Here is a 12,604-nt window from a genome sequence, read left to right as displayed (position 1 = left end):
ACCAATAAAATGTTCCATAAGAATTGATTTTCTTGTATGTAATACTATGGAAACTATTTTATAACCACATACAGTACAATAATGGTAGTGTAAAAGTGCATAAAACTTTGGAATCAGAAAGAATGTGTTAAAAAACACACATAAAATTCATCTATAGGGCAAATATCTGAAAATAAAAAAGTTACAAGTTGTGACAGGGAAACATTTCCCCTAGGCAGGTTAAATCACACAACCACGTGGGTGGTAAATAGGTGGGATGAAACTTTAATTTCTAGATCTGGAGTGTATTGGGTATGTTGTATATGGGGGTTATATAATAAGAAAAAATATTGATCAAAATAGTGTTTTTTGTATATTTTTTATATATGTTTTGTATATGTATGTTGTGTAAAATTAACAAGTCCTCACAAAAATACATTTATAATAATACAGTCATACCAAAGCAGCTTTGTCTATTAGAATAGCTTTTATATTAATGTATTCATTAAGACCAGGAGAATGGTTAGACCTCAGTCTTAATTGCCACTTTATCTCTCTTTGCAACAAAAGATTCTTAATGTCCCCTCCCCTGTTGTTTTCTTTAATATAGTCTATAATGCCAAAACAAAACCCAGCAAAACCGTCACACACTATAGAATGTTTATAAAGGGCACTGGTGTCTTTCTTTACTCTGATGTCGTTAGTATGTTCATATATTCGCTCCCTAAGTGTTCTCTCGGTTTTGCCCACATAAAATGAGGGGCATTTTTTACAGGTGGCCAAATAGACTAACATTCTGTTGCGGCAATTACCTTTGTGAAAGAAAACCTTACTGTTTAATCCATTTTTCAAATATATTTCCTCCTTTAAATTTATATGTACACACTGTCTGCAACAACCACATCTGGTTGTTCCTTTTTTCTTGTCAACAGTCGTTGTTTCCATTTCAAATAGTCTCTTAAAATTTGTACCCGTCTTGTAAGAAAACATTGGTTTTTTACCTACTGTTTCATATATTTCCTTGTTTGTCTTAAAAATAGACCAATTGTTTTCTAAAATTCTACTGAAACAGTCTGAAAATCCGTTGTATTCAACTAAACAGACTCCAGAAAAATTTTTCTTGTCAGAAGTAATATTTTCTTTGGGTCCAAACTTTTGACCTAACAATGGTTTATATTTAGACCCCCAACCCAAGTATACCTCCTCCAAAATTTCTCCCACTATACTTTTTGGATAGTCCCTTTCTATAAATTTTTCCATCAGAAAAGCAAATTCAAACTGTAAGTCTTTAAATTCAGAGGTCATTCTCGCTATTCTTACCGCCTGACCCTTAATAATACTTTTTTTCTGATGGAACGGGTGTTGGCTATCGAAATGTAAATAGCTATTACACCAGGTGTTTTTTCTAAAAATGTTAGACTTAAAGCCTTGAACTGTTTTACTGAGAGTGATGTCCAAATAATTGATGCTCTGATTGTGTATTTCATGAACCTAAGGTAGATTTTTATATTTTTCATAAATATACTTATTATTATTATGAAAAATATAAAAATCTTATGTATTATTATCTTTTATATTATCTTATATTTTATATTATCTTATATATTATCTTATATATTATTATGAAAAATATAAAAATCTACCTTAGGTTTTTAGATGATATTTTTCTTGTATGGGAGGATGACGAGAAGGGTAAAGTTGATGAATTTATGAAATACATAAATGAAACTACTACCTTTTTGTCATTCACTCATGAAATAAGTAAAAAAGTAAAGTGGGAGAAATTTTGGAGGAGGTATACTTGGGTTGGGGGTCTAAATATAAACCATTGTTAGGTCAAAAGTTTGGACCCAAAGAAAATATTACTTCTGACAAGAAAAATTTTTCTGGAGTCTGTTTAGTTGAATACAACGGATTTTCAGACTGTTTCAGTAGAATTTTAGAAAACAATTGGTCTATTTTTAAGACAAACAAGGAAATATATGAAACAGTAGGTAAAAAACCAATGTTTTCTTACAAGACGGGTACAAATTTTAAGAGACTATTTGAAATGGAAACAACGACTGTTGACAAGAAAAAAGGAACAACCAGATGTGGTTGTTGCAGACAGTGTGTACATATAAATTTAAAGGAGGAAATATATTTGAAAAATGGATTAAACAGTAAGGTTTTCTTTCACAAAGGTAATTGCCGCAGCAGAATGTTAGTCTATTTGGCCACCTGTAAAAAATGCCCCTCATTTTATGTGGGCAAAACCGAGAGAACACTTAGGGAGCGAATATATGAACATACTAACGACATCAGAGTAAAGAAAGACACCAGTGCCCTTTATAAACATTCTATAGTGTGTGACGGTTTTGCTGGGTTTTGTTTTGGCATTATAGACTATATTAAAGAAAACAACAGGGGAGGGGACATTAAGAATCTTTTGTTGCAAAGAGAGATAAAGTGGCAATTAAGACTGAGGTCTAACCATTCTCCTGGTCTTAATGAATACATTAATATAAAAGCTATTCTAATAGACAAAGCTGCTTTGGTATGACTGTATTATTATAAATGTATTTTTGTGAGGACTTGTTAATTTTACACAACATACATATACAAAACATATATAAAAAATATACAAAAAACACTATTTTGATCAATATTTTTTCTTATTATATAACCCTCATATACAACATACCCAATACACTCCAGATCTAGAAATTAAAGTTTCATCCCACCTATTTACCACCCACGTGGTTGTGTGATTTAACCTGCCTAGGGGAAATGTTTCCCTGTCACAACTTGTAACTTTTTTATTTTCAGATATTTGCCCTATAGATGAATTTTATGTGTGTTTTTTAACACATTCTTTCTGATTCCAAAGTTTTATGCACTTTTACACTACCATTATTGTACTGTATTTGGTTATAAAATAGTTTCCATAGTATTACATACAAGAAAATCAATTCTTATGGAGCATTTTATTGGTTTTCAACCTAGGTTGGCCTTACATGAAATAGGTAGTTAATGAGAAAAAGAAAAAAAGTTTATGAAATTAATGAAAAGTACTGTATTATAAACTGCATATAAAATTTAATACACATTTTTTCATACACAATTTTTAACAATTTTTAACATTGTTTTTGATTATAAATTTTGCATTGTAATGTTTTTAATTTTTTAATTTGTTGTGCATAATTCCCAATATTTCAGGATGTGCTTAGGATGTTTTAGTATATACATACAGAGAAAATGTTGAATATACTAAAAGGGACTCGAGGGAAAGGTTAATTTCACCACCTCCAGTCCCTTTTACCTTTAAAAGACAATGAATGTTTAATTGGTTCAATTATTGATTAATTACACAATATAGAATTGTATAAATAATCAAGGCACCAGAGGTTTATCATTCTGAAGAAGTCTGCTGTGGGCAGACGAAAGCGCTCATTTTATTTTTGGAACTTTGCATTAAAGAAATTTTGGTCTGTTCAGTACGGAACTCCTTCATTTTTATTTTTTGCTTTCTATAGCTATATCAAGAACCCCCATGGCAATACCCAGATTTACTCTGAGTTGCTTCACAATGGTACCTCATATACTGAGCCAACAGATATCGCCAACATACTTACCAACAGATTCAGTGCCAACATTACCCCTCTCTCCCCTGATAAAAGACCAATCACAATACTGGAAGAATGCCAGGCACCCAGCATTATTGCAGCACAGGTTAAAGATGCATTGCCCAAGGCCAAGAATACAGTTTCCATGGGACCTGATAATATCCCTGGCTGTGTTCTACATGAACTACAAAGTGAACTGGCACCACACCTGTGTGCCCTGTTCAGTCAAAGCCTCACCTCAGGATTTGTCCTTACTGAATGGCACACTGCTATAGTCATCCCTCTCCATAAAGGGGGAGCAACCACAGACCCTGAGAATTATTGCCCCAGTAGCCTGATGAGTCTGATATGTAAAGCTATGGAGTGCATTATCAGAGACCAGATTAACAAAGATATAGGAAATCTCCAAACTCTAGACCCCACACAATTTGTCTTTGTAATAGGGAGATCATACCTGCACAACCTGTTTGACTTCTTTGAGTCAGTCACCAGGGCTGTGGATGAAGGTAAGGCAGCGCATACAGCCTACCTCAATCTGGCAAAGGCCTTTAACACCATTCCTTACTCAGGAATTATTGATAGACTCACCAAACTCACCATCGACCCCATATATCACTAGGTGGGTTTCAAATTGGCTCACAGATAGAACACACAGTGTGCAAGTAGCGGACTCCAAGTCAGACTGGTGACCAGTCACAAGTGGAGTCCCACAGGGATTGGTCCTGGGTCCTCTCCTGTTCAGCATCTACTTCTCAGAAGTCTTGGCCAACACAAAGGTACTTTCGCTGTCCACGTTTGCAGATAACTGCAAGATGGGAGCCATTATTAACTCCCAAGTGATACAGACAGCCTACAGAAAGGCTTCACTGAAGCATCTACTTCTCAGAAGTCCAGGCCAACACAAAGGTACTCTGGCTGACCACGTTTGTAGACAACTGCAAGATGGGAGCCATTATTAACCCCCAAGTGATACAGACAGCCTACAGAAAGGCCTCATTGAGACCAATGACTAGTGTCAAAACCATGGCTTTAAGCTTAACACCAAAAATGCATCATCATCCCCTTTGGTAAAAACTCAGTTCCCACTAATTGCCACATTGGTGGGAGACCACTGAACACTGAAGGTGTTATAAGAGATCTGGGGATGCAGCCTGACAGCAACATCTCCTTCGACCACCACATTGCCACTGTGGTCAGAAAGTCCTTCTATGTGGCACATCTCATTATCAAAGGATTTGCACCCAGGAAGAAAAGCGATCATTATCTATCTCTACTTTTCCCTCATTAGACCAATCATCACTTATAATGACCCATTTGGCATGTACCTCACTAGACACCTGCAACAGCTGGAAAGACCACAGAAGTACCTCACAAAGAGGATCCTAGGCATTAAACACATGTCCTACATGGACAGACTCAAAATAATCTAGCTATTCTCTGTCTCATATCACCTACTTAGAGGTGATATCTGCTTGACTTACAAAGCCATGTCTGACCCAACTCTGTTAGCAATGCTACAACTGAAGAAATCCCAATCCCTCCTCATCACATGCTCCAGAGACCTCAATCTCATTACCACAATCAACAGAACATGCTGGAGGGACAGATTCCTCACCCAGAGACTGTCCATGCTCTGGAATACACCTCCCATACATGTCAAGCAGAGCACATCACTGTCCTTCTTCAAGAGAAATCTTGATGAGAGAATGGGTAATAGAAAGTTCACCCTGGGAATCACTCCATGGCTCTACTTGATAGAGGCAGTGAGAACTAACATCAGGTGTCATGATGGGCTAGGCTTGTAAGGGCTTCAGGGCCATTAGCCTAGTTACACACCTATGAACCTATGATCCTAAAAGCTTAAATATGTCTCACAAATATCAGTCACAAAGATAGATAACTATATTTAACAATAAATAATAAAAGAACAAGACGATACTTCAACAACACAGTAACTGCTGAATTCAGAATCACAGGAAATATTTTAAAACAACATTTCAGGACAGTCTCAAATAAACACAGAAAACATCTAAACTAATCTTTACTATATTCCTATCTATACCTAAGAGAAATTACTGTAATCTAGTTACTTACTATTAGCAAGGCAAGTACAGATGTTGATGAGTGGATGTTTCTAGGTCCAAGACAAGATACCAAATGCCCAGACTCACTCTGAGAGAGTTCTTATATTAATAATAAACACTTCTACTGGGTTAGCTTGGATAACATCCCTCTTTGTCACCTGACTTTAGTTCCCAGGCTTAACATATAGTTAGAATTTAACACCTCTGTGTCAAAAATACATATATCTCAGACGTTTGCTCAGAACTGGAAGTAATAAAACACTTTTACATTTTAGACCTAGCAATTATTTCTGTTTCAGACAACAGACAAACTTCTAGCTCTAGACATTGTGTCTGCTTGCTGCACTGAACCTGAGAGATAACACAAATGTAAAACACTTTGATTCCAACTTATTTTCTTGAAGTTTTGCAATTAAACTCTATATGTTCCAGCTTCTACTAATAAAACATACATTTGCACAGGTATATAGTTTATATACATTTCTGTTCTTTTCCAGTAGGGTACACTGTGGTTACATTCTTGAAGTACATTACATAACATGTAGTTCTGTATAAATCATATCAATATTCACAAATGGTATATGATTATTTACAAAATTCCAGATAGCTGGGCTGGCAGTGTCACAGAAGGGAAATGTTAAAACTCTTTACTGCTTTAATTTTTAATGTTAAATAAAGTATTTACATATAGTGTTACTGACAGTGGGGGATATAGTTAAAATGTATGCACTGATGTGTTTTAATCCCCCTTTTGATCTATTGATGCTATTAAGGTTGTATAACTTTTCCCTCTTTGTTTGATATTAAACAAGCAAACAAATAAATAAATACATAAGTAAATAAGGGTTTTCAGTTAAAATGTGGCTTGCAGAATGTGTCCAGAAGTCTTCTATGTTTAGAGACTTTCTTTTCAGCCTATTTTCCTGCTGAATTACTTTAGAAAAGTTGGGAGAATGTTTTCAGCTTACCTTGAGCTTCTGTGTGTCTCTACTTTACTCTAAATTCTTCCTGAACAGTTCCTGAGTCAGACAGGAAGTGCAACATACATTTAATCCCCAGAAGCAGGAAGTTTACAGAACACAGAAAAAGATTGCTAAAACAAACTTTTAAATGCCCTAGTTTTTAAAATGGTATTTCCCAGTGTTAAAGACAAACTCTAAGTAGTGCAATTTAATATAATAGTAATTAATTAGACTTCTGAATGGCTTATTTTAGCTATATAAACATGGAATATCTGTTTAATTATTGAAGGGAGGAACAAGTGAAATGATGCACAAAGGGTGCATATTTGATGTGGGACACATACAAGTGTTATCATTAAACCTCAAACACAATACACAAATGTACAATTAGTAGCTGAGTGAAAATTTGTGTTAAATGTTTTCAACATTACTACTGAGTGTCCTATTCCTGTTGTAACTGGTACACTGTTTTTTTTTTTTTAATTATGAAGTTTTTAATTAGTATTATTCCTAGATGATGCATTTGTTCATACTAGATAATGCTGTAGTTGCACTTTATTATTCAGAAGACTCGGATAGGGAATAGTGGAATAACATAAGTTGAAAAACGCATACAATTTCATTAAGATACCTTAGAATTCTGGATAAAATACAGGCATTAACAGTCTGATTTAAAATTCAACCTTGTTAGATAATGAATATGAATGTAAATAGCCAAAATCTATGCAGGCTGTTTTTTGAAGCTTCTAGTGTGACAGATTAGATGATAGTTTGTATTGAGTTATGAGGTTTTTCTAATGAATGTGGTGGAAATGTAAGTAATTTACATAGGAAAAATATGAATATAGGTACTAATTAATAACCTTTTTACAAAGTATAATAAGCACAGGTAATATGTTTGGTATACAATGTTGTACATATATGACACAAGTGCTATTCTGGTTAAATTACAGGAACATGTACCTTAAAAAGACATTTACTCCTAGAACAGAGTTTCTTAATTCATGTAAATATTTCAAGTATTAAGAATGGTATGGGTAGATCTTTAATATGATAGTTTATATATAAATAAATGTTTTGTATAATTAATGCTAATCATTATAAAATAATAGTTATTTAAAGTTCTTCTATTTGACATGTCTTTATATATTAACCTTGTTGTGTAGTTGTTTGGTTTGTTTTCTAATCGTTTAACATATTTTTAAAAAGCGTAAAATATTTATTTTAAAACATTCAGTTTGTGTACATAGAAGTAGTAGCAACAATGCTATTGGCTATGTAATGGTGTTGTTAGTAAGCAGTTTTTATGAACTTTTCATCAAGCCTGGAATACTTTATTCCATTTTGGAGGTTTAAAGTGTTTTGAATTCTGAATTTTTCACATCATATTTATTGTGTTTGTCCATAACAAGTTGTTCTTTTCTTATGGCGATGCTTAATGTACTAAATCATTTCATGGTAGTTTCTATACTTATTGTTACAGTAGATGCCAGCATATAAATGTCTTTCATTAAATATAAATGGGTTAAATAACCCTTAAAAGAGGGGTAGTTTAAATAAGTATTTAACTCTACATAAAGCAGACATTGTTTTTCTACTTGAAATTCATTTATTGACTAAAGGTTTGACTAGACTTTTGTTAAACGATTATTCAGTTTTAATTGGCTCTCAGTTTGGTTCAAAAAGAAGTGGTGTTCTTATTCTCTGGAAAACAAATGTCAGGTCTACCTAGAAAAGTGGAATCCTTCTCTGACAAGAATGGAATGCTGGGACTAGTGGTAATAGATATTGATAAAAAAAATACTATACCCTTATAAATACCTATTGTATCCCTGGGATTGGTTCTAAAACAGTTAAGAAATACTTAGATATTATAACACTATACTCTAAAGAATAAAGGTTGGCAGCTTGTGATTTTAACTGCATTCTATCAGACAAAGACACTACATATGTTAAAACTAGATGGTTCTTTAAAATATACTCACTATTCTTTTAGATTTGGGACTCAGACCAATTTTGATAACATATTGATATCCAATGCATTATACTCCAAAATAAAGGACGTCCTATTAGTTTCATGTTCCTTATCTGACCACAACCATTTTATGTTTAAATTAACTTTAAGTCCAGACAATTTAATTTCTTGCCAAAGACTCCCAGCATATGTAACTAAAATAAAAATGCATTAATGAATGATTATTAAAAGAGATAAATTAATTTATGGAATTTAACAGCAATGCTTAGGTCATTGATGTTATACTATGGACACATTAAAAGCTAATTTATATGGTAAAGTAAAGAACTGGTATACTTGTAAAAGAATGGAATGGGATAAAAAACTAAATGTTCTCCAAGCTGAAACTGATAAATTAAAATTAAACTTTAAACCCAATGATAAAGCTACAAGCACACAGTTGAAAAATCTAAATCAGAAATACTTAGAAATCTTACATCATAAGATTTCAATTAATCTAGAAAAAAAATAAATTACAGTCATATTCAATAAACCCCAAGAGCTTTCAATGAACAGCTATTAGATCAAAAACATGACTAGAATAAGCCATATCAAGGAGATTGTTTATAAAGAAGAAGAAAAAAGACTATTAAAGCTATGGATCTGAAAGATACTTTAAAATGTTTTAGCAAATATTAAGAAGAGCAAGTAAAACAAATCACACGCTAAGGGATAAATGCCTCATTGCCAAAAATAATAAAGTCAATAATCCACAAAATGCAATAGCAATGAGGTAACCAGGCACAACTCCTTCTTCTTTTGTCATAAAAATGTATTTATTGTAAAAACGAAATAGGAGGTAAGCTCTTTCGCTAAAATAGCTTCATCAGACCTTTAACCAAGAAATCAAAAATCCAATGCATTTATAATATTTTCAAAAAACACCTAGCCAATCAAACTTAACCATCCATTCAATTAAAAACATATGACGTTGCAGTATATGGTGATATTTAAAGGTATATCTGGCATACAAAGTATCAAATAATACAAAAACACATAACTAAGAAACAAACTAAAATGTCACAATAATTCTAAAGACAAGACTTAGATTTAATGCTTACTGATTCTACAGGCTTTGAGTAGGGGCTTAATGGATGCACTCTCATTTAGTCCTTTCCCTCTGTCTGCTCTGAGGGTGATAATCCATTGAGTTTCCCTGTTGTCAGTGTGATTTCTAATATCACCTTCACGAATATGCAGGGTAACCACTTCTATTACCCTAAATTTGAACTTGTGTGAGTCACCTGTTATTTTAATATGTTTGGAAAGAGCATTGTGTTCAGATTGAATTCTAATGCCATAAAGATGTTCCCTTATCCTAACCCTAAAGGGTCTATTGGTCTTCCCCACATAAAAACAATGGCAGCACTCACACTCAGCTAAATAAATCACATTGGAGGTAAAGCAATCTGCTGCTGCTCTAAAGACAAACTCCTTATCTAGGTCTGGATGTACAAACATATTTGAACTATAAATAAAGGGACAAAAGTTACATCTGCCACCTGGTTTCGTTAGGGCTACCTGATCCTCCACACTTCTAGAATTCCTACTATAACAGAGTAACCTTTTAAGATTCTTCTTGTTCCTATATAGGAACCTAGGACTATGACCTACTATATCTCCTATTGTGGGGTCCACTGTCAATAATGACCAGTTCTTTCTAAAAACTTCCCTCACTTCCTTGATATCTCTGGAATAGAATACTGGTATCCTCAAATAATTATTAATTAAGTGGTAGCAGCTACTTGTGTATCATCTCCTTGTGGTCCATAATAAGGCACGGCTGCATGGTCCCTTAACTCATGCATCTTAGAGAGGTTCCTTTCAATCTCAGTGGCACTATGACCTCTACCACTGAGCCTTAAAGTCAGATCCTCAATTTATTCATGAAACCCTATGATGGTAGGATTCAACCTTGACGTCCTCATACCTTGACCCTTAATCAATTTCGCAAAAATATGCTGCACCATACAAGAGAATTAAACAAGAGAATGTATCAGGACAAATATGCAGTGAGTGTAAAAGATGAGAGAAATGCACTCAGCAAACATATAGATAATGCATGTGAAGTGGACTTCAAATTTTGTGTTTTAGATGAAGTAAGAAATGTAGAAACTAAGTTTGATGCTGAAGATGAGCTAAGTTGGAAAGAATATGAATGGCAGGTGAGGTTGAATGCCTGCCATCCACCTGGTTTGAATGATAGAAAATAGTTCACTGCCTTTTTAAAAAGGAAGAAGCTTAATCATGTATTTTATTGGTGTGTATTTAAGTGAGTTTTAAATTGGTTACATTATGCAGTCTGAAGAAGTCCTGAGAGGATGAAAGCACTTACTGAGGATGTACTTTAATACATTTCTGTGGTTTTGGTTATTTTTTGGTTTCTTTACTTTTGGTGGTTACCTGAAGTGTTTTTCCTGTTGTTTGGTGAATATATATAAATAAATCAGAAAAAATAAATAAAGTGCAGGAGATGCAATGATGCCCTTGATGTGGATTGGGTTCATGGGATCATAGAATGCAATATAGTATCATCTTTCTGGACTGATTTTAGAAACTTTTGCCATGCATTATAGTCAGAGAATTGTACTATTACAGATTCCTTGATTTTATTCAATGTCCCAGTCACAGACTTTATTCCAATATCACAAATACCTCTTATTCTGTATGTCCTAGCTATTGCTAGGAAAGATATAACTAATAGCTTGAAATGCAAAACTACTATCTGTGTAGCAAAATCTGTTTGTAAAAGTGAATTATTTATCATAAAAATGAGAACTAGAAATGTAAGTAATCAATACATAGCCTGGCAGAAATGTAATGATCTATTAGGAAAGTACTAATGGTTTTATATATGTAATTCTTGTTATGGACTTTTGTATATAGTTTTGTTTTATTTTGTTTCAGATTGTTGAATTATTGTCAGAATATGTCAAATCCAATAAAAACTTAAAACAAAGGCTGACAACAAGCTAGACAGTTCCCAAACGCAGTGTGAATTCCCACTTCTTTGACATGTAAAGCATTGAAGCCTAATCTGCACCAGCCATTTTTATTTATTATACTAATATATTGCATAGTAGGTACTACAACAGATCATAGTTTTGCCTTACCCACCACACTTAATGCATTTTGTACCATATGTCCTTCAACTGTGCCTTCAGTGTCCAGATATTGGGCAGTATTTATGTCTATATCAATTAATTTTCCTCCCTCATATGACATCCTGACAACAATGCACATCCTAAGTTTTTACTCATGAGGTACTACACATTGTTTCAAAGCACACATTTTCCTGATTAAAAGATGTGGGCTTTACCCAAAACTCTATTAGACCTGAACACTTAAGGAGGTCTATCTGCAGTGTTAGAATATTGTCCAGACGTTGTTGGGAATTTAACTTTTCTCATCATGCAGCCATCCAGAAGTAGTACAATAAAGTTTGAGGGTATAGGGACTGCACCCCATATATTTGACACTTGAGGTGTGCCACACTCATATAAACATTGTTTTGTGTATGATTGTCAACATTAAGTTATCAGCTTTGTTGAAGGGTCAACATATTAGTAGATGACAAAAAGTATATCCTTTTGTTTCTATGATCCAACCTTACTGAGGCTTCTAATGATTAAATTTAACTGTTACTCATGTACTTTGCATTTTCTGGGCTGTACATAAAAAAACATAATACATAAGTACTTTGAGTAAGCAACAATATTTGGCAAATGTGCAGCATCTTCCCTCAGTGATCATGCCACATATGTTTTTCAAGCTTCCATTCATATGGCTAGGTTTTCTAGACTCTGTTAATGTTACTGTCTTGTGCATGCATGCATGTCTACAAAAGTTTTACATCAGGTCACAATTTTTTTTCATTCCAGAATGGTTTCTTAAATTTCACTTTTCTTACATGAGTCAAAGAATTCCTGCATGTGAGTACATTCCTTATTATTTTGACTT

The 12,604-nt window shown here is 33.7% G+C and overlaps 1 protein-coding gene across 2 annotated transcripts in view; it reads left to right on the top strand.

Annotated features, from left to right (window-relative positions):
* The window catches only part of F12 (coagulation factor XII), a 921,608-nt gene that overhangs the window by 253,483 nt on the left and 655,521 nt on the right, over nucleotides 1-12,604 (top strand). Inside the window, exon 3 of one of the 2 annotated variants that reach the window (XM_044069447.1) lies at nucleotides 12,526-12,576. The exons of the other annotated variant lie outside the window; for it this stretch is intronic. Coding sequence (XP_043925382.1) covers nucleotides 12,526-12,576 — 51 coding nt within the window. The remainder of the gene's footprint in view (nucleotides 1-12,525; nucleotides 12,577-12,604) is intronic. 2 annotated transcript variants of the gene reach the window in all.

Source organism: Protopterus annectens, chromosome 4.part0, assembly GCF_019279795.1.
Source record: "Protopterus annectens isolate FY-2018-M chromosome 4.part0, PAN1.0, whole genome shotgun sequence".
In the NCBI taxonomy this organism is placed as follows: domain Eukaryota; kingdom Metazoa; phylum Chordata; order Ceratodontiformes; family Protopteridae; genus Protopterus; species Protopterus annectens.
This window is presented reverse-complemented; position numbering and strand designations above follow the sequence as displayed.